This window comes from Theropithecus gelada, chromosome 9 (genome assembly GCF_003255815.1).
Source record: "Theropithecus gelada isolate Dixy chromosome 9, Tgel_1.0, whole genome shotgun sequence".
In the NCBI taxonomy this organism is placed as follows: domain Eukaryota; kingdom Metazoa; phylum Chordata; class Mammalia; order Primates; family Cercopithecidae; genus Theropithecus; species Theropithecus gelada.
In genome coordinates this window covers 37,868,113-37,890,413 of record NC_037677.1, presented here as the reverse complement: position 1 = coordinate 37,890,413, position 22,301 = coordinate 37,868,113, and the positions used below count along the sequence as shown (strand labels likewise).

Sequence of the window (22,301 nt, the reverse complement as noted above, 5' to 3'; positions counted from 1 at the left end):
TAAGACAGAAATCAAGAAGTCTTTTGAAACCAATAAGAAGAGACTATGTACGAGAATCTGTGGGACACAGCGAAAGCAGTGTTGAGAGGGAAATTTATGGCACTGGATGTCCATGTCACAAAGTTAGAAATATCGGCCAGGAGCAGTGGCTGACGCCTGTAATCCCAGAACTTTGGAAGGCTGAGGTGGGTGGATCACGAGGTCAGGAGTTCAAGACCAGCATGGCCAAGATGGTGAAACCCCGTCTCTGTTAAAAATACAAAAATTAGCCTGCCATGGTGGCACGTGCCTGTAATCCCAGCTACTTGGAAGGCTGAGGCAGAGAATTGCTTAAACCCAGGAGGCGGAGGTTGCAGTGAGCCGAGATTGCACCACTGCACTCCAGCCTGGGCGACAGAGTGAGACTCCGTCAAAAAAAAAAAAAAAAAAGCTAGAAATATCTCAAATCAACACCCTAACATCACAATTAAAAGAGCTAGAGAAGCAGGAACAAACAAATTCAAAAGCCAGCAGAAAACAAGAAATAACTAAAATCAGAGCAGAACTGAAGAAAGTAAAGACACGAAAAGCCCTTCAAAAAGTCAACGAATCCAAGAGCTGGTTTGTCGAAAAAATTAACAAAATAGACCACTAGCTAGACTAATACAGCAAAATAGAATGAAGAATTAAATAGACACAATAAAAAATGATAAGGGGGAAATCACAACTGACCCCCCAGAACTGCAAACTACTATCAGAGAACACTATAAACATCTATACACAAATAAACGGTAAAATCTAGAAGAAATGGGTAAATTCCTGGACACATACACCCTCCCAAGACTAAGCCAGGAAGAAACTGAATCCTTGAATAGACGAATAACAAGTTCTGAAATTGTGGCAGTAATTAATAGCCGCCTACCAATAAAAAAAAAAGCACAGGACCAGACCATTTTACAGTCGAATTCTACTAGACATACGAAGCGGAGCTGGTCCCATTCCTTCTGAAACTATTCTGAACAACTGAAAAGCAGGGACTTCTCCCTAATTCATTTTATTAGTCCAGCATCATTCTGATTCCAAAACCTGTCAGAGACACAACAAAAAAGAAAACTTTAGGCCAATATCCCTGATGAACATTGATGAGAAAATCCTCAATAAAATACTGGCAAAACAAATCCAGCAGCACATTCAAAAGCTTATCCACCCTGATCACGTCGGCTTCATTCCTGGGATGCAAGCCTGATTCAACATATACAAATCAACAAATGTAATCCATCACATAAAGAGAACCAATGACAAAAACCACATGATCATCTCAATAGATGCCGAAAAGGCCTTCGAGAAAATTCAACATTCCTTCATGTTAAAAACTCTCAATAAACCTGGTATTATTGGAACATATTTCAAAATAATAAGAGCTATTTATGACAAACACACAGCCAATATCATATTGAATGGGCAAAAGCTGAAAACATTCCCTTTGAAAACCAGCACAAGACAAGGATGCCCTCTCTCACCACTCCTATGCATCAAAGTATTGGAAGTTCTGGTCAGGGCAATCAGGCAAGGGAAACAAGTAAAGGGTACTCACATAGGAAGAGAAGTCAAATTATCTCTGTTTATGGACATGATTCTATATTTAGAAAACCCCCTCACCTCAGCCCCAAAACTCCTTAAGCTGATAAGCAACTTCACAAAATCTCAGGATACAAAGTCAATGTGCAAAAATCACAAGCATTTCTATACACCAACAACAGACAAGCAGAGAGCCAAATCATGAATGAACACTCATTCACAATTGCTACAAAGAATAAAATACCCAGGAATACGGCTAACAAGGGATGTAAAGGACATCTTCAAGGAGAACTACAAACCACTGCTCAAGGAAGTCAGAGAGGACACAAACAAATGGAAAAACGTTCCATCCTCATGGATAAAAAGAGTCAATATTATTAAAATGGCCATATTCCCCAAAGTAATTTACAGGTTCGGTGCTATTCCCATCAAACTACCATTGACATTCTTCACGGAATTAGAAAAACCTACTTTAAATTTCATATGGAACCAAAAAAGAGCCCATATAGCCAAGACAATGCTAAGCACAAAGAACAAAGCTGAAGACATCATGGCACCTGACTTCAAACTACACTACAAGGCTACAGTTTCCAAAACAACATGCTACTGGTACCAAAACAGGTATATAGACCAATGAAACAGAACAGAGACCTCAGAAATAACACCGCACATCTACAATCATCTGATCTTCAACAATCCTGCCAAAAACAAGCAATGGAGAAAAGATTCCCTATTTAATAAATGGTCTGGGAAAACTGGCTAGCCATATGCAGAAAACTGAAACTGGACCCCTCCTTATACGTTATACAAAAATTAACTCAACATGGCTTAAAAACTTAAATGTAGGACCCCAAACCATAAAAACCCTCAAAGAAAACCTAGGCAATACCATTCAGGACATATGCATGGGCAAAGTCTTCATTATAAAAATGCCAAAAGCAATTGCAACAAAACCAAAATTCACAAATAGCATCTAACTAAACCAAAGAGCTTTTGCACAGCAAAACAGACTATTATCAGAGTGAATAGGTAACCTACCGAATGGGAGAAAATTTTTGCAATCTACCCATCTGATAAAGATCTAATATCCAGAATCTACAAGAAACTTAAATTTACAAGAAAAAAAAAAAGACCCCATCAAAAAGTGGGCAAAGCATATGAACAGACACTTATCAAAAGAAAATATTTACATGGCCAAAACACATATGAAAAAAAGTTCAACATCACTGATCATTAGAGAAATGCAAATCAAAACCACAGTGAGATACCATCTCATGCCAGTCGGAGTGGTGATTATTAAAAAGTCAAAAAATAATAGATGCTGATGAGGCTGTGGAGAAATAGGAACGCTTTTACACTGTTGGTGAGAATGTAATTAGGTCAACCATTGTGGAATACATTATGGTGATTCCTAAGAATCTAGAACCAGAAATACGATTTGACCCAGCAATCCCATTTCTGGGTATATACCCAAAGGATTATAAATCATTCTGCTATAAAGACATATGCACACGTATATTTATTGCAGCACTACTTACAGTAGCAAAGTCATGGAACCAACCCAAATGCCCATCAATGTTAGACTGGATAAAGAAAATGTGATATATATACACCATGGACTACTATGCAGCCATAAAAGGGAATGAAGATTATGTCCTTTGCAGGGACATGAATGAAGCTGGAAGCCATCACTCTCAGCAAGCTAACACAGGAACAGAAAATGAAGCACCTCGTGTTCTGACTCGTAAGTGGGAGTTGAACAATGAAAACACATGGACACAGGGAGGGGAACAACATACACCAGGGCCACTTGGGGGGCGGGTAGCAAGGGGAGGGAGAACATTAGGAGAAATAGCTAATGCATATGGGGCTTAAAACCTAGATGATGGGGTGATAGGTGCAGCAAACCACCATGGCACACATAGACCTTTGTAACATACCTAAACTTTCTGGACTTGTACCCCAGAACTTAAAGTAAAAAAAAAAAGAAAAAAAAAAGTAGCTTAATTTATTGAACACTTAATATATACCAGGGGCTATTCTAAATGATTTACATGAGCTATCTTACATAAATCTCTAAGCAACTGTATTACTATCATCCAATTTTCATGTAAAGAAACTAAGGCAAAGAGAAGGCAATATTTGGCCAAGGTCATATATGTGATAAAGTAGTCAGAATGCTCACATAAAAAAACATCAGTATGAGATTATAAACATTTCCTGAAAACCAGAAAGTGTTATTATATTTTTAAAATTTGGGCCAAGTGCAGTGGCTCACACCTGTAATCCCAACACTTTCCAAGACTGGCATGGAAGGATTGCTTGAGCCCAAGATTTTGAGACTAGCAGGAGGGTTGTTGGAACCCAGGAGTTAAAAGCTGCAGTGAGCTATGATCCTGCCCCTGCACTCTGGCCTGGGCAACAGAGTTAGACCCTGTCTCTAATAAAATATAAATAAATTAAATTAAAGAATTAACCTCTTCTTACTTGCAATTTTTCCTTTCTAGAATCATTTTTATCCAATTACCTTCCTATTTGGCCTAAGTAGCCCTTGAAAACCTGGTTGTGTGCCAGTATGCATAGAGCTTCCATTGCTACTCAGTGGCAACTCAGCAAAGTCCTCCAGCCTTTGAACACAGCATGGTTACATTATTATAAGTATCCTTGTAAAAATTATCTCCAAGTTATACATACTATTTCAGTTTATACTTTTAGGATGCTATTAAATACTAATCATCTTCCTGAATTTAAGAAACTAATTTTTCACAGGAGTTTTTTGTAATGCAATCTGAATTTTGGTAAGTAATTTTTTTACTAGTTGATATTTTTTTCAGCTTTATTAAGGCATAATTAATAAATTAAAATTGTATATGTTTATAGAATCCAATATGTTTTGATATATTTATACATTGTGAAATGATTAAATCAAACAAAACTAACATTGCCATTACCTCATATATCTTTTTGCGTGTGTGTGGTGAGAACATTTACGATCTAATCTCTTTGCAATTTTTAAGTATACATTACATTATTAACTATAGTCTAATGTAACTAGACTTATGTTAGATCTCTAGAATTTATTCATCCCGTCTAACAGAAACTTTGTATCCTTTAACCAACATCTCCCCTAGTGCCTCCCACCACCCTTCAGCTACCGGCAACCTCGTCCCACTCTCCTCTTCTATGAGTTCAACCTTTTAGTATTCCATATATGAGTGACATCATGCAATATTTGTCTTTCTGTCCCTGACTGATTTCAAATAGCATGATGTCCTCCAAGTTCATCCATGTCATACGTGACAGGATTTTATTCTTTTTAAGGCTGAAAAGTATTTCAATTATTCCATTGATGGACACAGGTTAATTCCATATCTTGGTTATTGTGAATAATAAGTAAGCAAATATTATTTTAAAATTAAAAGACACCCTAACTACTTTAACCCAAGGTGAATTTTTTAAAAAATAAATAAAATTTCACATAGTGTATGTATAGACATATACATATATAGTATATTTATATCGTGTGTGTGTGTGTGTGTGCATGTGTAGATTACTGATTGAAGAAAAGAGCCCTAATATTATCCTCAAATAAGACCTTTTTCTTTTACAGATTAATGGAGGCATTCGAAGTATGGCAATTCGACACTTTGGTGAATTAGTTAGGGATATGAGACAGTACACATGGATGCTGAATGATGTGATTCTAGAAGGCTTGGTGCCCCTAATCCTGTTTTTGGAGGATGACGAGGAAAGAGTAGCTAAAGTAAGTCATTTGATCTTCTTTTTCATAAATTTACCAAGAATTACAATGTTTTATTTAACAACAGATGAATAGATCTCCACTGACCCTTTTCTGTCTCACAGGCATGTAAATGTACATTAAAAATCTGTACCTCACAATTAAAGTGGTCAACATCACGTTTGCTCAAGGATGAAAATTACAGTTTTGAGATGGTGGTGCTCAATATCTGTAACAATCTTGTAAGTGGCTCTTCCATTTTTACTGCTGTAAGAGTTATAGACAAAACTTACAGGATATCCAAAGTGATAAAAACTGTAATGGGGATAAGAGAAGATCTTGGAGAAAAAGAAATGGAAGAAAAAATCTTCAATAAATGATTATAACTGGAGCTTGAGCCGAGAGGAATTAGAATTTTCCACTTCCTCTTTCTCAACATTGATCATCCGTCTTATCTTCTTCCTCCAGCCCACCCATTTTGAGCTATGGATGGGTATTAAGGTAGGAAGAACATCCCAGATCACGAAAAAGAAAACTAGAATACTTTGCCACTGCCTCTTGAGCTAGTCCGCTGAAACCCAGCATGAATAGCAATGATAGACAAGTAGGGATGGATGAATGCTAACCAAAGAATGGAAAAAGAGAGTTGAGTTTGGGAACAAGAATATAGTTCCCACAAAAACATCCCCAGCTTCTAATCTGGTCCTGATTTGGTATGTTGAAGCCTTTCTAGAGGAAGCAAATGTTCTATTTCAACAATTGAGAGAGGTGCTTTTTTCTCCTTTTTATTCTCAGATTATTTCTCATAGGAAGTACATTACAGATTTGATATCTGATACCTTAGGATTCCTGTGGAGCCCCAGAACATATCTTAAGAGGACATCGGTTATTTTGATAGGTAAATATAATTCAATTCTCAATTTCTAATTTGTCTTAAATGGAGAAGAAGCTAAAAGTTTTCCTTACATTTTTTAAATATCTCTGTTTATGAGGGACAGCACCTGTCATGGTGATGAATAGAGGTTGATACATGTGATGAGAATAGAGTTCTATTTTATAGTACACAGAGAATATAGCTGTATAATTAATGTTTATGCAAAGTGTATTCAGCAAAATGGATTTCAAAATTTAAGATGGTGACATACCATCGTTCATTATTCCCCTTCATCACTTAAAAATCACTACCCAAAGAATACGAATAATTTTTAAAAATATAAAAACATCATCTTCAACCAAACTTGGACATCTGTAACCACAGACTACAGTAGATGAGGAAGAACTACCAAATCCACTAAAGTTTTTAAAAAGTGGAAACAGGCAGGGGCGACCCAGGAAGACTCTAAGACTAGACAGTTTTTTAATATTAGACAAACCTGACCAAACAGTTTTCCCCTACTAGCTCTCACTGTGAAAATGAAAATGAATTATTCTGTATTTTGGAATTCCCAACTTGGTAGTGAGTCTCCAACTTGGCAGTAGGATCTTCCCTTGACCCCAGTTAGCATCATGGAGTAATAGGAGCAGCAAAGAATAAGGAAATGCACAGTCACATCATACATATAGAGAGGAGGCTCTCAGTCAGGGTAGATGACAAAATGAATTATGATCAGCACTGAAGCCCTTGATCTGTTTTAATCAGAGAGGAGTGGCAGAACACACACAGACACAGACATGCACACGTGTGTGTGTGCGCACACACACACACAAAGAAAAACCCTGTAATAACTTTCTGTCATTTTCTTTTCTTTTGTTTTTCTTTTTGTTTTTGTTTGTTTGTTTGTTTGTTTGTTTGTTTGTTTTTTGAGACAGACTCTTGCTCTGTCGCCTACGCTGGAGTGCAGTGCACAATCTTGGCTCACTGCAGCCTCCACCTTCCAGGTTCAAGCGACTCTCCTGCTTCAGCCTCTAGAGTAGCTGGGATTATAGGCATGTGCTACCACGCCTGGCTAATTTTTCTATTTTTAATAGAGACAGAGTTTCACTATGTTGGCTAGGCTGGTCTTGAACTCCTGACCTAAAGTGATCTACCTGCCTCCGCCTCCCAAAGTGCTGAAATTACAGGCGTGAGCCACCATGCTCAGCCAATAATAACTTTATTTCAAACCAGAATTAATCTCTGCTATCCTGAGTTCTACCTTGGAAGTTCCCACAAATAAACCTCTGTATATAACTATTGCAAGACTAGTAAATAAGTAGTTTTAAAAAAGAAACAGCATTATCTTTCTACAGTGGTACTTCAAGGGAAAAAAGAGACAAAAGAATGAAGAAAAACACACCTTAGAAAATATGTCTATAGAGCAGATGAAAGTCATGATAAATATTTCCATGAATCCCAAACATTTTAAAATGAAGATCTAAAGTGTAGACACAAGCATATAGGGAATATATGATGGGATAATGGGAGCACATGAAAAATAAACTTTCAAAGTACAAGGGGGAAAAAGTGAGAAAAAACATATCACCAAAAATGCAAATTAAATTACAACCAGCAAAAGAGAAAATATTTGTTGAGAACTCAGTAAGGGACAAGGAGTACAGGGTTGAGAAATGTTAGCAAAATCAAACAAAAACCATCAATGAAAAATTCTTTTTATTCTTTCTACTAAAAAAAAATGGAATACATGTGCAGAACATGCAAGTTTGTTACATACCTATACATGTGCCATGGTGGTTCGTTGCACCTATTGACTGGCCCTCAAAGTTCCCTCCCCTCACCCCCCACCTCCCAACAGGCTCTGGTGTGTGTTGTTCCCCTCCCTGTGTACATGTGTTCTTGTTGTTCAGCTCCCACTTATGAGTGAGAATGTGTGGTATTTCATTTTCTGTTCCTGTGTTAGTTTGTTGAGAAGAATGGCTTCCAGCTTCATCCATGTCCCTGCAAAGAACATGATCTCATTCCTTTTTATGGCTGCATAATATTCTGTGGTGCATATATACCACATTTTCTTTATCCAGTGTATCATTGATGGGCATTTGGGTTGGTTCCATGTCTTTGCCATTTTAAATAATGCTGCAATAAACATACATGTGCACTTGTCTTTATAGTAAAATGATTTGTATTCCTTTGAGTGTATACATAGTAATGGGATTGCTGGGTCAAATGGTATTTCTGGTCCTAGATCCTTAAGGAATTGTCATACTGTATTCCACAACAGTTGAACTAATTTACATTCCCACCAACAGTGTAAAAGCGTTCCTATTTCTCCACAGCCTTGCCAGCATCTATTGTTTCTTGGCTTTTTAATAATCACCACTCTGACCTGTGTGAGATGGTGTCTCATTGTAGTTTTGATTTGCATTTCTCTAATGAACAGTGACGTTGAGCTTTTTTCTGTATGTTTGTTGGCCATGTAAATGTCTTCTTTTCAGAAGTGTCTGTTCATATCCTTTGCCCACTTTTTGAGGGGGTTGTTTTTTCTTGTAAATTTGTTTAAGTTTCTTGTGGATTCTGGATATTAGACCTTTGTCAGATGGGTAGATTGCAAAAATTTTCTCCCATTCTGTAGGTTGCCTGTTCAGTCTTATAGTTTCTTTTGCTGTGCAGAAGCTATTTAATTTAATTAGATCCTATTTATCAATTTTGGCTTTTGTTGCAATTGCTTTTGGTGTTTTTGTCATGAAATCTTTGCCCATGCCCATGTCCTGAATGGTATTGCCTAGGTTTTCTTCTAGGGTTTTTAGGGTTTTGGGTTTTACATTTAAGTCTTTAATCCTTGTTAATTTTTGTATAAGGTGTAAGGAAAACATCTAGTTTCAGTTTCCTGCATATGGCTAGCCAGTTTTTGCAGTATCATTTACTGAATAGAAGATCCTTTCCCCATTGCTTGTATTTAGCAGATGATTATAGCTGTGCGGTGTTATTTCTGAGGTCTCTGTTCTGTTCCATTCATCTATGTATCTGCTTTGGTACCAGTACTATGTTGTTTTGGTTACTGTAGCCTTGTAGTATAGTTTGAAGCCAGGTACCACAATGCCTCCACCTTTGTTCTTTGTGCTTAGGATTGTCGTGGCTATGTGGGGTCTTCTTTGATTACATGTGAAATCCAAAATAGTTTTTCCTAATTCTGTGAAGAATATCAATGGTAGTTTGATGGGAATAGTACTGAATCTATAAATTACCTTAGGCATTATGGCCATTTTCACAATATTGATTCTTCCTATCCATGAGGATGGAATGTCTTTCTGTTTGTTTGTGTCCTCTCTGATTTCTTTGAGCAGTGGTTTGTAGTTCTCCTTGAAGAGGTCCTCCACATTTCTTGTTACCTGTATTCCTAGGTATTTTATTTTCTTCTTAGCAATTATGAATGGGAGTTCATTCATGATTTGGCTCTCTGTGTGTCTATCATTGGTGTAAATGAACGCTCATAACTTTTTCACATTGATTTTGTATCCTGAGACTTTGCTGAAGGTGCTTATCAGTTTAAAGAGTTTTGGGGCTGAGGTGATGGAGTTTTCTAAATGTAGAATCATGCAGTCTGCAGAGACAATTTGACTTCCTCTCTTCCTATTTGAATACCCTTTGTTTTTTTCTCTTGCCTGATTGCCCTGGCCAGAACTTCCAATACTATGTTGAATATGAGTAGTGTGAGAGGCCATCCTTGTCTTGTACGAGTTTTCAAAGGAAATGCTTCCAGCTTTTGCCCATTCAATATGATATCGATACGATATTAGCTGTGGGTTTGTCATTAAGAGGTGGTTTTTTTGTTTTGTTTGTTTGTTTTTTGATGGAGTCTTGCTCTTGTTGCCCAGGCTGGAATGCAGTGGCGCAATCTTGGCTCACTGCAACCTCCTCTCCCAGGTTCCAGCGATTCTCTTGCCTCAGCCTCCTGAGTAGCTAGGGTTACAGGCACATGCCACCATGCCCAGCTAATTTTTGTATTTTTAGTAAAGAGGGTTTACCATGTTGGTCAGGCTGGTCTTGAACTCCTGACCTCGTGATCTACCTGCCTCAGCCTCCTAAAGTGCTGGGATTGTTAAGAGTTTTTAACATGAAGGGATGTTGAATTTTATCAAAGGCCTTTTCTGTATCTATGGAGATAATCATGTGGCTTTTGTCTTCAGTTCTGTTTAATGTGATGGATTATGTTTATTGATATGCTTATGTTGAATCAGCCTTGCATCGCAGGGATGAAGCCAACCTGATCATGGTGAGTAAGTTTTTTTTATTTGCCGCTAGATTTGATTTGTCAGGATTTTATTGAGGATTTTTGCATCGATGTTCATCAGAAATATTGGCCTGGACTTTTCCTTTTTTGTTATATCTCTTCCTGATTTTGGTATCAGAATGATGCTGGCTTCATAAAATGAATTAGGGAGGAGTCCCTCCTTTTCAATTGTTTAGAATAGTTTCGGAAGGAATAGTACCATTCCTCTTTGTGTTTCTGGTAGAATTCAACTGTGAGTCCATCTGGTCCTGGGCTTTTTTTTGGTTGGTAGGCTATTAATTACTGCCTCATGTTCAGAACTTGTTATTGGTCTATTCAGGGATTCAACTTCTTAATTGTTTAGACTTGGGAGTGTGTATGTGTCCAGGAATTTACCCATTTCTTCTAGATTGTCTAGTTTATTTGCGTAGAGGTGTTTATAGTATTCTCTGATGGCAGTTTGTATTTCTGTGGGGTCAGTGGTGATATTTCCTTATCATTTTTTATTGTATCTATTTAATTCTTCTCTTTTTTTCTATATTAGTTTAGCTAGTGGTCTATTTTGTTAATTTTTTTTTTTTTAAAAAAAACCAGCTCCTGGATTTATTGATTTTTTTGGAGGGCTTTTCATGTCTCTATCTGGTTCAATTCTTTTCTGATCTTAGTTACTTATTGTCTTATGCTAGCTTTTGGATTAGTTTGTTCTTGATGCTCTAGCTTTTTTAACTGTGATTCTAGAGCGTCAATTTGAGATCTTCCAAGCTTTCTGATGTGGGCATTTAGTGCTATAAATTTCCCTCTTAACACTGCTTTAGCTGTGTCCCAGAGATTCTGGTGCATTGTCTCCATGTTCTCATTGGTTTCAAAGAACTTCTTGATTTCTGCCTTAATTTCATTGTTTACCCAGGAGTCATTCAGAAGCAGGTTGTTCAATTTCTGTGCAATTCTGTGTTTTTGAGTGAGTTTTTTAATCCTGATTTCTAATTTGATTGCACTGTGTTCTGAAAGACTGTTTGTTATGATTTCAGTTATTTTACATTTGCTGAGGAGTGTTTTACTTCCAATTACGTGGTCTATTTTAGAATCAGTGTCATGTGGCACTGAGAAGAATGTATATTCTGTTGATTTGGGTTGGAGAGTTCTGCATATGTCTGCTGGGCCCACTTGATCCAGAGCTGAGTTCAAGTCCTGAATATCCTTATTAATTTTCTGTCTAGTTCTGTCTAATACTGACAGTGAGGTGTTAAAATCTCCTACCATTATTGTGTGGAAGTCTAAGTCTCTTTGTATGTCTTATAAACTTGTTTTATGAATCTGGGTGTGCCTGTATTGAGTGCATGTATATTTAGAATAGTTAGCTCTTCTTATTGAATTGTTCCCTCTTCCACAATGTAATGCCCTTTTTATTCTTTTTTGATCTTTGTTTGTTTTAAAGTCTGTTTTGTCAGAGACTAGGATTGAAATCCCTGTGGGTTTTTGTTTGTTTGTTTGTTTTGTTTTTTGAGTTTTTGTTTTTTTGTTTTTGTTGGTTTTTTTGGTTTTTTCTTTTTGTTTTTGTTTTGCTTTCCATTTGCTTGGTAAATTTTCCTCCATCCCTTTATTTTGAGCCTATGTGTGTCTTTGCACATTAGATGGGTCTCCTGAATACAGCACATCAATGGGTCTTGACTCTATCCAGTTTGCCAGTCTGTGTCTTTTAATTGGGGCATTTAGCCCATTTACATTTAAGGTTAATATTTTTATGTGTGAATTTGGTCCTGTCATCATGATACTAGCTGGTTATTTTGCACACTAGTTGGTGCAGTTTCTTCATAGTGTCATTGGTCATTACATTTTGGTGTGTTTTGCAGTGACTGGTACTAGGTGCTTTTTTTCCATATTTAGTGCTTCTCTCAGGAGCTCTTGCAAAGCAGGCCTGGTGATAATGAAATCCCTCAACATTTGTCTCAAAATGATTTTATTTCTCCTTTGCTTATGAAGCTTAATTTGGCTGGATATGAAATTCTGGGTTGAAAATTCTTTTCTTTAACAATGTTGAATTTGGCCCCCAATCTCTTCTGGCTTGCAGGGTTTCTATTGAGAGGTGTACTTTTAGTCTTATGGGCTTCTCTTTGTAGGTGACCTAACCTTTCTCTCTGATTGCCCTTAACATTTTTTCCTTTATTTTAGGCTTGAATAATTGGATGGTTATGTGTCTTGGGGTTGATCTTCTCATGGAGTATCTTAGTGGTGCTCTCTGTATTTCCTGAATTTGCATGTTGGGCTGTCTTGCTAGGTTGGGAAAGTCCTCCTGGACAATAATATTCTTAATATATCCATAAATATAAGTGTGTTTTCCAGCTTGTTTCCATTCTCCTCATCTCCTTCTGGTACTCTAAGCAATCATAGGTTTGGTCTTTTTTATGAAGCCCCATATTTTTTGGAGGCTTTGTTCATTCCTTTTCATTCTTTTATCTCTAGTCTTGGCTGCATGCCTTATTTCAGCAAGGTGGTTTTCAAACTCTGATATCCTTTCTTCCACTTGGTCAATTTGGCTATTGATACCTGTATATGTTTTACAAACTTCTAATGCTGGGGTTTTCAACTCCATCAGATCATTTATGTTCCTCTCTAAACTGGTCATTCAGTTAGCAGCTCCTATAAGCTTTTATCAAGGTTCTTAGTTTCTTTGCATTGGGTTAGAACATGCTCCTTTAGTGCAGCATAGTTTTTTATTACCCATCTTCTGAAGGCTACTACTGTCAATTCACCCATCTGATCCTCTGTCCAGTTCTGTGTCCTTGATGGAAAGATGTTGCAATTATTTGGAGGAGAAGAGGCACTCTGGCCTTTTGGGTTTTCAGGATTTTTTTGTTGATTCTTTCTTATCTTCCTGAGTTTGTCTAGAGTCAGTCTCTGACCCTTGGATGGGGTTTTTTGGGGGCTTTTTTGTTGCTGCTTTTATTGTTTCTTTCTGCTTGTTTTTCTTTCAGTGGTCAGGTCCCTCTTCTGTAGGGCTGCTGCAGTTTGCTGGGGGTTCACTTCAGGCCCTATTCATCTGATTCACTCCCATGCCTGGAGATGTCACTCAAGGAGGCTGGGTGCCTTCTCCTTCCTCTAGGACCTCTGAGCTCCAGGGGCACCAACCTGATGCCAGTAGGATTGCTCTTATATAGGGTTTCTGACAACCCCATTGGAGGGTCTCACACAGTTGGGTACCATGGAGAACAATACCCATTTAACAAAGCACTTTATCCCTTGGTAGAGGGAGTGTGCCTCACTGGGGGGGAAACTCACTTGTCTGGGCTGCCTGGATTCCTTAGAACTACCAGGAAGAAAGGTTAAATCTGCTGGTCTGCAGAGACTGTGGCCTCCCTCTCCTTAGGGGCTTAGGTCCTGCGGGATTCAGGTTCTGTCCCTGAGCCCCTGGCTGGAGTTATTGGAGTCCCTGCAGGGAAGTCCCACCCAATGAGGAAGGATGGTTAAGTCAGGCCTGTAGAGGCACTCAGACCACAGACTGCCACAGCCAGTGTGTTGGGCTGCGGGGTGACAAGTCTTGGAACCAAGCTATCCAGCCTCCCTGGCTCTGGCAGGGGAAAAGCACAGCCTGGGGCTTTAGAAATGGGTGCCACCCTTTTCTGGGTGTTCATCTGCCCAGGGAGCTTAGCGTGTTAGGCAGTTGTGAGCCCCAGTGCTGGCTGCTGCCCTTCCCTCAAGGAGTTCAAATGGCTTAGAGAGTTCGGTAATCTTAAGCCGATTCCAGATGAGAGGCTCTAAAGAGTCTGCACATTCTGCGGTTGGGACACTAAGCCTCAGTGGCGTGGGTTCACGAGTGGGATCTTCCAATCTGTGGGTTGCACAGTCTCATCAAAAAAGCACAGATTCCTGGCTGGGTAGCACGCTCACTCACTGCCTCCCTTGGTTTTGGAGGAGGGGCTCCCCTGCCCCATGTGGCTCTCAGGCAGGTCGCCACACCACACTGTTCTTCCTTCTCTCTCTCGCACCAGCCTCCTAGGCAGTTCTGATGAGAAAACCTGAATACCTTGGCAGCTGGTGAAGGATTCACATGCTTAGTATGGTTTTTGTTTGTTTGTTTGTTTGTTTGTTTGTCTGTCTGTTTTTTTCCATGATGGGAGCCTCTGAACTCTGCTGTTTCTATTCCACCATCTATTTGGCACCCCCACAAAATTCTTAAAATTAGGGAACAATAGTAGACATAGATGATAGAAAAAAGAAATGCAAATATGTGCAAGTGATATCCCTGAAGAAGAGAAATGAAAAACTACAACAGAACAAAAGTCTTTGAATATAAAATTTAAGAAATAAAGATGACTAGATTAAATATACTGAGAGAGGAAAACATTTTTTCAAGAAATATTTTATACAGAACGCAACATTAAGGCATTTTGTAATAAAGTTATGGAACTGCACAGTTCTGTAAGAATTCTTCAAGAATTCTTTATGCATTCAGACAAATAAAATTACCTATAGATTTTAAAACTAGAGAAACTGTCATTAAACTTCTTTACTTCAATATTCTATATTTTACAGTTGAATACTAAAAAGTACTTTTTTATAGAATTCAAGTATAAAATATAGAATATTGAATACTATAAAAACATATTTTGAATACTATAAAAACATATTTTTATAGTATTCAACTCTAAAATGTGGAATATTGCCTACAAATTCCTAAGTGAAGCGAAAACTGTGACTGGAGAATTTTATATTCAGCACAATTTTATCCAACTATACAGATGACAGAACATTATTTTCAAAAACACAAGAACTCAGGATGAAATCATCCTCATGAATTCTTCTTGAAGAAATTATTAGAGCATGGAATTCATCTAACTAAAGAATGAATGGATGAACTATTGCAAAAAGACATCTAGTATCTATTTACCTGTAGGACTCTCATCTTTCAATCAAGTCTCTACCACTTTTTATTTTTCTCTATGTCTCGGAAGGCTGACCTCTGCATTCTATATCTCCCAAGCTCCCTTGCCAGCTTGCTTCCTGATGGGTACAACACTTAATGTCCATTAATGCATTTAATGAGCAGAGATATGCTTAATATTCAGAAATAATTATGACAGTGCTATTCACAAATGCTTGTCCCATCTAGAATCCTTACTGAGCATCTGTTGAAAAATACTGATCAACAGGCTCAGTTCAAGTGTCATGAATATACTATCAGATAATTTCATAGATCTTGATAAATTGATTCTAAATGTTTGTGGAATAGCAAAAGGCCAAGATACTCCTGAAGGAAAAAAAATCGGGACTACTACTTTCACCAGATATAAAGATTTATTATAAAGCTACAGAATTTTAAACAGTCTGTTACTCACTCAAGGAAAGACAGACCTGTGGAACAGAATAGAAAGCCGATCCACACATATACCTAATATATGTCAGAACTGGCATTGTATATCAGACCAGCAAATGATGGGCTGTCTAATAAAAGTTGCAAAGAAAATTGGAAATACACAAGGACTCCTGACGCCCTACACAAAAATTAATTCTAGAAGAATCAAACAATGTAAACATAAAACACAAATATTTTAAAACTTTTAGAAGAAAATGTAGGATAATATCTTCATAACTGAAGATTAACAAAATATTTCTAAAGATAAAAATATAAAAATCAAGCAATAAGCTGAGAAAAATATTTGTACATGTGTAACTAAAACATATTAATTTTGATATTATATTAATTATAACATAGAAAAAGACAAAAAAATCCATAGACCAAAATATAAAAGGTGCAAAAAATAATAATAAATATGAAGAGGAAGTTCACAAAAAAGAAAACATAAATACAAATAATCATGTAAAAAGATGTCCAACAATATTAATAATCAGAAACATACAAATTAGAACAATAACACCCCATTTCACACCAATAAAGTAGCAACGCTTCTTAAAATATAAAAAAATAAAAACTGATGTTAAAATTGAAAGCTTCTCTTCGCCAAATGATGTTAAAAGGAAACCACCAAATGGAAGAAGATATTTACGACACATATATCTGGCAAAGAATCACATAAGAATATATAAAGAATTCATATAAATTTATAAGAAAAAAAACACCTAATAGAAAAATGAGTAATAAATGACACTTTTCAGAAAAGGATAGACAAATGACCAATAAACATATAAAAAGATAGTTGAGTCTATTGTTCATTTGGAAAATGCAAATTGAAAACACAAGGTACCATTATACATCGAACATAAAGTGTAGAATAAAGACTAACAAGCTCAACTGTTGTCAAGGATATGGAGCAAACAGAACTCTCTTATATGCTATTGGCCCTGAAAATTCTTAAACCACTTTGGAAAGCTGTTTAGCTATATGTGATAAAACCAAACACATACATATCCTATGACTCAGGAATTCTATAAAATCTCACAGAAATGCATACATGTGTTCACAAATATATGTACTAGAATATTCAAAGCAGCATTACTAGTTATAACCCAATCCTGCAAATCAACAGTTAGATGAATATATTGATGTAGATTCACACAGTGAAATACTACATATCAACGAAAAAAAAAATCAACTGCATTCACAGTGGAGAGGAAGTTTACAATATTGAAATGAAAGCTAGTCACAAAAAGTACATATTGTACAATTCCATTGATGTAAAACACAAAAACAGCTAGAACTAAAGAGTTATTACACTCAGGGTAGTGTTTACACTTGGGAGAAACTAAAAGGGAGCCTCAGAGAGAGTTTCTGGATTACTGGTAATGTCTTGTGTCTTGACTTTAGATGTGGTCACTGTGTGAATATTCCATGAGCTATACATTTATATGTGCACTTTTTCATATATGCATTATACCTAGATTTTTAAAATTAAAGATATATATATACACATATATACACACATATATTTTTTATATATATATACATGTGTGTATATATATGTGTGTGTATATATATAACTTTAATTTAAAAAATCTAAGTATAAAGCATGTATACCTAGATTTGTGTGTGTGTGTGTGTATATATATATATATATATATCAAGAGTTGAAAAGTGTGTGGAGTGGTGGGAATTTTTGTTGCTTGTAGTGGGAACAGAAATTGATACAAACACTCAGAAAATAATTTGACATCATCTTATTAGCTAAAGTTGAGCATAATGTTCCTATAAGTCAGTAATACCATTTTTAACTATGTACTTTAGACTCTCTCACATAGGTGCATCTGGAGACATGTAAGTTTATTGCTGTATTATTTGTAATATCAGATAAATTAAAAATAATCCAAATGTCTGTCGCAAGTAGAATGAATAAATAATTTTTGTATTGTCACAAATGCAACAGTAAATAGCAAGGAAGTTTATTACAAACAATAAATAAATAATAAGTAAATAAATGCTATCTTTACTTTCACCAGAATAGATGAACACATTAAAAAAAAAAACTTTGAGTAAAATGAATAAAAACAAAAAACAAAACCCAAAGAATACATACTACTTATGTACTGATGAAAGCAGACACTACTAAAACATTATTTGAGAATTCACATTAATTTTCTGGAAAACAGTAAGAAAGATCATGGAAATGGTCAACACAAAATTCAATATACTAGTTTACCTAGGAGGAGAAGGAGGGAAAAAAGTGTTTATGAAAGGACACACAAGAAGCTTCAAGAGCACCAGTATTTTTTAAGTCCATAGGTAGGATATTATATATATTCTTTTATATACTTTCAATTTAAAAATACATGCTTTAAATTATGCTAATCTCAAAGCAACAAACTCATTAAAAAAATACAGTGAAAGAAAATATCCCATTTATAGTAGGTAAAAATTGAAGAAGGAAATAAAAAATGAGGAAGTAAAGGAGAAAGGAGGAAGGGAAGAATGAGGGAGGGAGAGAGGAGAAAAAGAAGGAGGGAGCAAAAGAAGGAAGGAAGGAAGACTTTTGGAAGAAGGTAAGAAGAGAGATGGGAGATAGGGAGAGGAATAAGAAAAGGAGGAAGGATAGACGGAAGGAAGGGAGGTCTAAAAATAAACTTTAAAATATATGCAATATTTCTATGAAGAAAATTGCAAACATTACTGAAGGACACAGAGACTGAAAATAGAAAGGTATAAACCCTATTTTAGGAAAAAAAGAATAAAAATTTTAAAAGTGTCAATTTTTTTCTAAATGAATCTATGCATGGAATGAAATGCCAATTAAAATATCAATAGGATTTTTTTCAACATTGGCATACTGATTCTAAAATTAAAGTAGAAAAGTTAGCATGTAAGAATAATGGAAACTCTAACTGAAAAGAATAATGAGAGAGCCCTATCATATGTCAATATAGCTTTAGTAATTAAAATCACATGGAATGAATAGACAGATAAATAGGACATAATACCATCCAGAAATAACCCCCTAAATACGCAGTGTTTTAGAAAGTGAATCGTTGACCTTAACTAACAGTGATGAAAATATGGAATGTTCCTTAAATGATGTTGGGACACCTGCTGAGCCATCTGGAATTTTTAGAATAATTTTACGCCCATTTCATTTCTTACACGAAATAAAATCCAGACGATCACAAGTTCAAATGTTAAAAAGGAAACTATAATAATAAATTAAATTAAATTAAATTAATTGGAAAAATGGGCTTTACAGTCATGAGGTGGGGAAGATCTTTCTAAGAGTCAAAAGAAGCCATAAAGAAAAGATTGATAACTATGTAAAAATGAAATGGTATTGGCAAGGCAAAACCACTATAAACAAAGTCAAAAGCCAAATTTTGATGCAATATTTACATTTATCAAGACAAAGCATGAATTCTCGCTGTCTATAGAATCTTTACTAACCCATAAGGAGAAGTAACAATAGAAAAATGGACGAAGAACACACCGAAAAAAATCATTTGGCTCTTAAACATTAAAATGTTCACAAATTTATCCAAAAGTGATGCCAACAATGTTTCTATCCATTGAGTTGACAAAGATGAAAAGTTTTGTAGGACCCTATTTTGGCCAGGTTGCAGGAAGTGAGCCATCACTTACATTACTGTTGAGACTGTAAATCATTACTTTCTCTAAGAAGAACAATTGGTAAAATCTATCAAAATGTGAAATGCATATTATTTTGACTCAGTAATTTCCTCTCAAGATAATATGTTCTCAGATACACTCACACGGGGAGAAATGATGTGTGTACATAGATATTTATTGCATCATTGTACACTGCCATCTGACCTTAGCATGTGGCTTTTATCCTTGTATTTTCTGATTACCTTCACATTTTAAAAGTGTTACACCAAGAAGGAAACAAAAAGTAAAAGACAAAAGATGTGCTTTCCAACTGGGTCAGCCCAGTTTTACAAGGCTGTCTTCAAAGTCCCCAACCTGTGACTTATCTTACAGTCACAATGACCAGAACTGTCATAGTGACGCCATTAGTTCAAGAGATGCTTGGAAATATAGTTATTTAAATGGTCAAGAAAGGGACCATGATATTAATATGGAGTAGTATGTCACAGCTGTCAATATTTAAAATGTGAGAGTTCTCATATAAGTTTCTGGGATTCTAGTTATTCACGAAGAAAAAAAAAAAAAAAGCAAGACGAAGCTATACTGAACCTGCATTTCTGCATGGTAGCAACCGGATGTAGCTGACCATTAGCTTCACTTGTGGATAAAGCCTGTACTCCCTGTTAACCACACTCCCCACCACCACCAAATGCATTCTTCCACACAGTTGGGATCACATGGTTACCTACCTAGACCTTGGCATTTTGGTTAATTTGACATAATGTCCAAAGCATCAAATTCTGTTTGAAAGTTCATTTGTGACTTTCAAAAACACAGTTTCCATAGAGCCATTCAATTTGTAGGTCTTTTTGCACAATTTTTCCACCTATTTTGTTCATTTGGTGGTAACATTGTATTTATGAAATAAGTAGCTGCAGTTGTAAGAACAATCCAAATATAACTATGTTTAACAAGATAGTAATTTATTTCTCTCTCATGCAATAGTCCAAGGATACGTAAACTAGGGCCAGCTCTTTTGCTGCTCTAACATTCTCATCACATAGTTTCCCACAGCAGCTCCAAAATGTTTGCTCCAGCTTCTGCAGCCACTTCTACATTCCAGTTGGTTGGAAAGAAACAAAAATATCAACAGGTCACACACTCTCCTCTGAAGAGCAAATATAACTTCTGCTAAATTATCATTAGCCCAGATCATAGACGTATCCTCCCGCCTAGCTGTAAAGAAGTCTTAAATATCTGGTTGTTAGCTGGGTGGCCAGCTAAATCTCAGTAATTTTAGTAAAAGCACTAAAGAAAAAAAAATTTGACATTGGGGGAATTAATACTTGTTAGCATGAGAAATTTTCATTCATTTATCTACCTAATCTTAAAAGGAAATGCATTAGAATACAAAATCAAACAGATAGAAAAGCACAGTAATAAAGGACATCCCCACAAAACAGGTTTTTTTAAAGCATTACTCTTAAATTGCTAGGCCCATGCTCCACCTGCCAGTAAGAGTATCTTGAGCTTTACTGCCAGTTGACTGTATTATGAAAATGATCATGTAATTTTTGTGGTCACTATTTTGACTAAAGCAAAGAAAAAATATAAAATATTGGTTTGATAAGCAAAGGAAATCCTCCTTTGAGACAATATAAACGATCCATCCGGAAGAAAGGGGAAAACAAGACAACATAGATGAACCTAGAGGACATTATAATAAGTGAAATAAGCCAAAGACAGAAACATACTGCATAATCTCACTTATATGTGAAATCTTTTTTAAAAAGTCAAATAGATAGAAATATAAAGTATAATGGTGGTTACCGGGAGCAAGGGCACAAGAAATGGGAAGATGTAAATCAAAGGGTACATAAATCAAAGGGTGCAAAGTTGCAGTCATGTAAGATAAATCTAGAGAGCTAATGTATAGCATGAAAACTGTAGTTAATAATATTGTATTACATACTTACATACTGTACATTTTCTAAGAGAGTAGATCTTAGGTCTTTTTAGCTAAAAGAACACTTAAAATAAATACAACACATTTGTGTGTGTTACACACAAAAAGGGTAACTATGTGAGATGATAGATATGTTAACTTGCTTGAGTGTTGTATTCATTTCACTAGGTATATGTATATCAAAATGTTATGTTATATACCTTAAATCTACACAACAGAAAAACAAATTTTATTTTCTAATTACTCAAGTAAAAAATAGATAATCTTGCATTTAAACCTCATAATGGACACCCTCTAGCCATGTGACCTTTACCAAGTTACTTAATCTCTATGAACTTTAGTTTTACCATCTGTAAAATGAGAATAATAAGAATAGCTTCACAAAATGGGTGTGAGTAGTAATTGAAACAAAGCACCCAGGAGAGTGTCTAGCATATAGCAGTTGTTCAATCCTTTGTAGCATTAGTTTTCATCTGGTTGTGATATTTAAAATCATTTTATTTTTTAGTTTATTTAATGATCACATAGCATGGCATTTATCAATTGAATATTTTGGCTGACTGAAGAATAACTATTCGAAGATTCTGAAAAATTACATGATTATCCACTGAAATGAAGGGCTCTGTTATAATATCTATCTCTATCAGTTATAAAGCTGATATAAATTTTTTCTTTATTTAATAGATTTGGGGATGCAAGTATAGTTGTGTTACATGGATATATTGCATAATGGTGGAAGGCTGGGCATTCAGTGTACCCATTACCCAAACAATGTACATTGTACCCAATAGGTAGTATTTTATCCCTCATTCTCTTTCCACCCTCCCACCTTTTGAAGTCTTCAGTATCTATTATTTCACTCTGTATGTCCACGTGTATCCATTGTTTAGCTCCCATTTGTAAGTGAGAAAATACGGT

The 22,301-nt window shown here is 35.9% G+C and overlaps 1 protein-coding gene across 1 annotated transcript in view; it reads left to right on the top strand.

Annotated features, from left to right (window-relative positions):
* MROH9 (maestro heat like repeat family member 9) overlaps positions 1-22,301 on the top strand; it is a 146,913-nt gene that overhangs the window by 100,263 nt on the left and 24,349 nt on the right. The window contains exons 18-20 of the mRNA XM_025397421.1: positions 5,168-5,320; positions 5,422-5,538; positions 6,092-6,194. Of these exons, the coding sequence (XP_025253206.1) occupies positions 5,168-5,320; positions 5,422-5,538; positions 6,092-6,194 (373 nt within the window). The remainder of the gene's footprint in view (positions 1-5,167; positions 5,321-5,421; positions 5,539-6,091; positions 6,195-22,301) is intronic.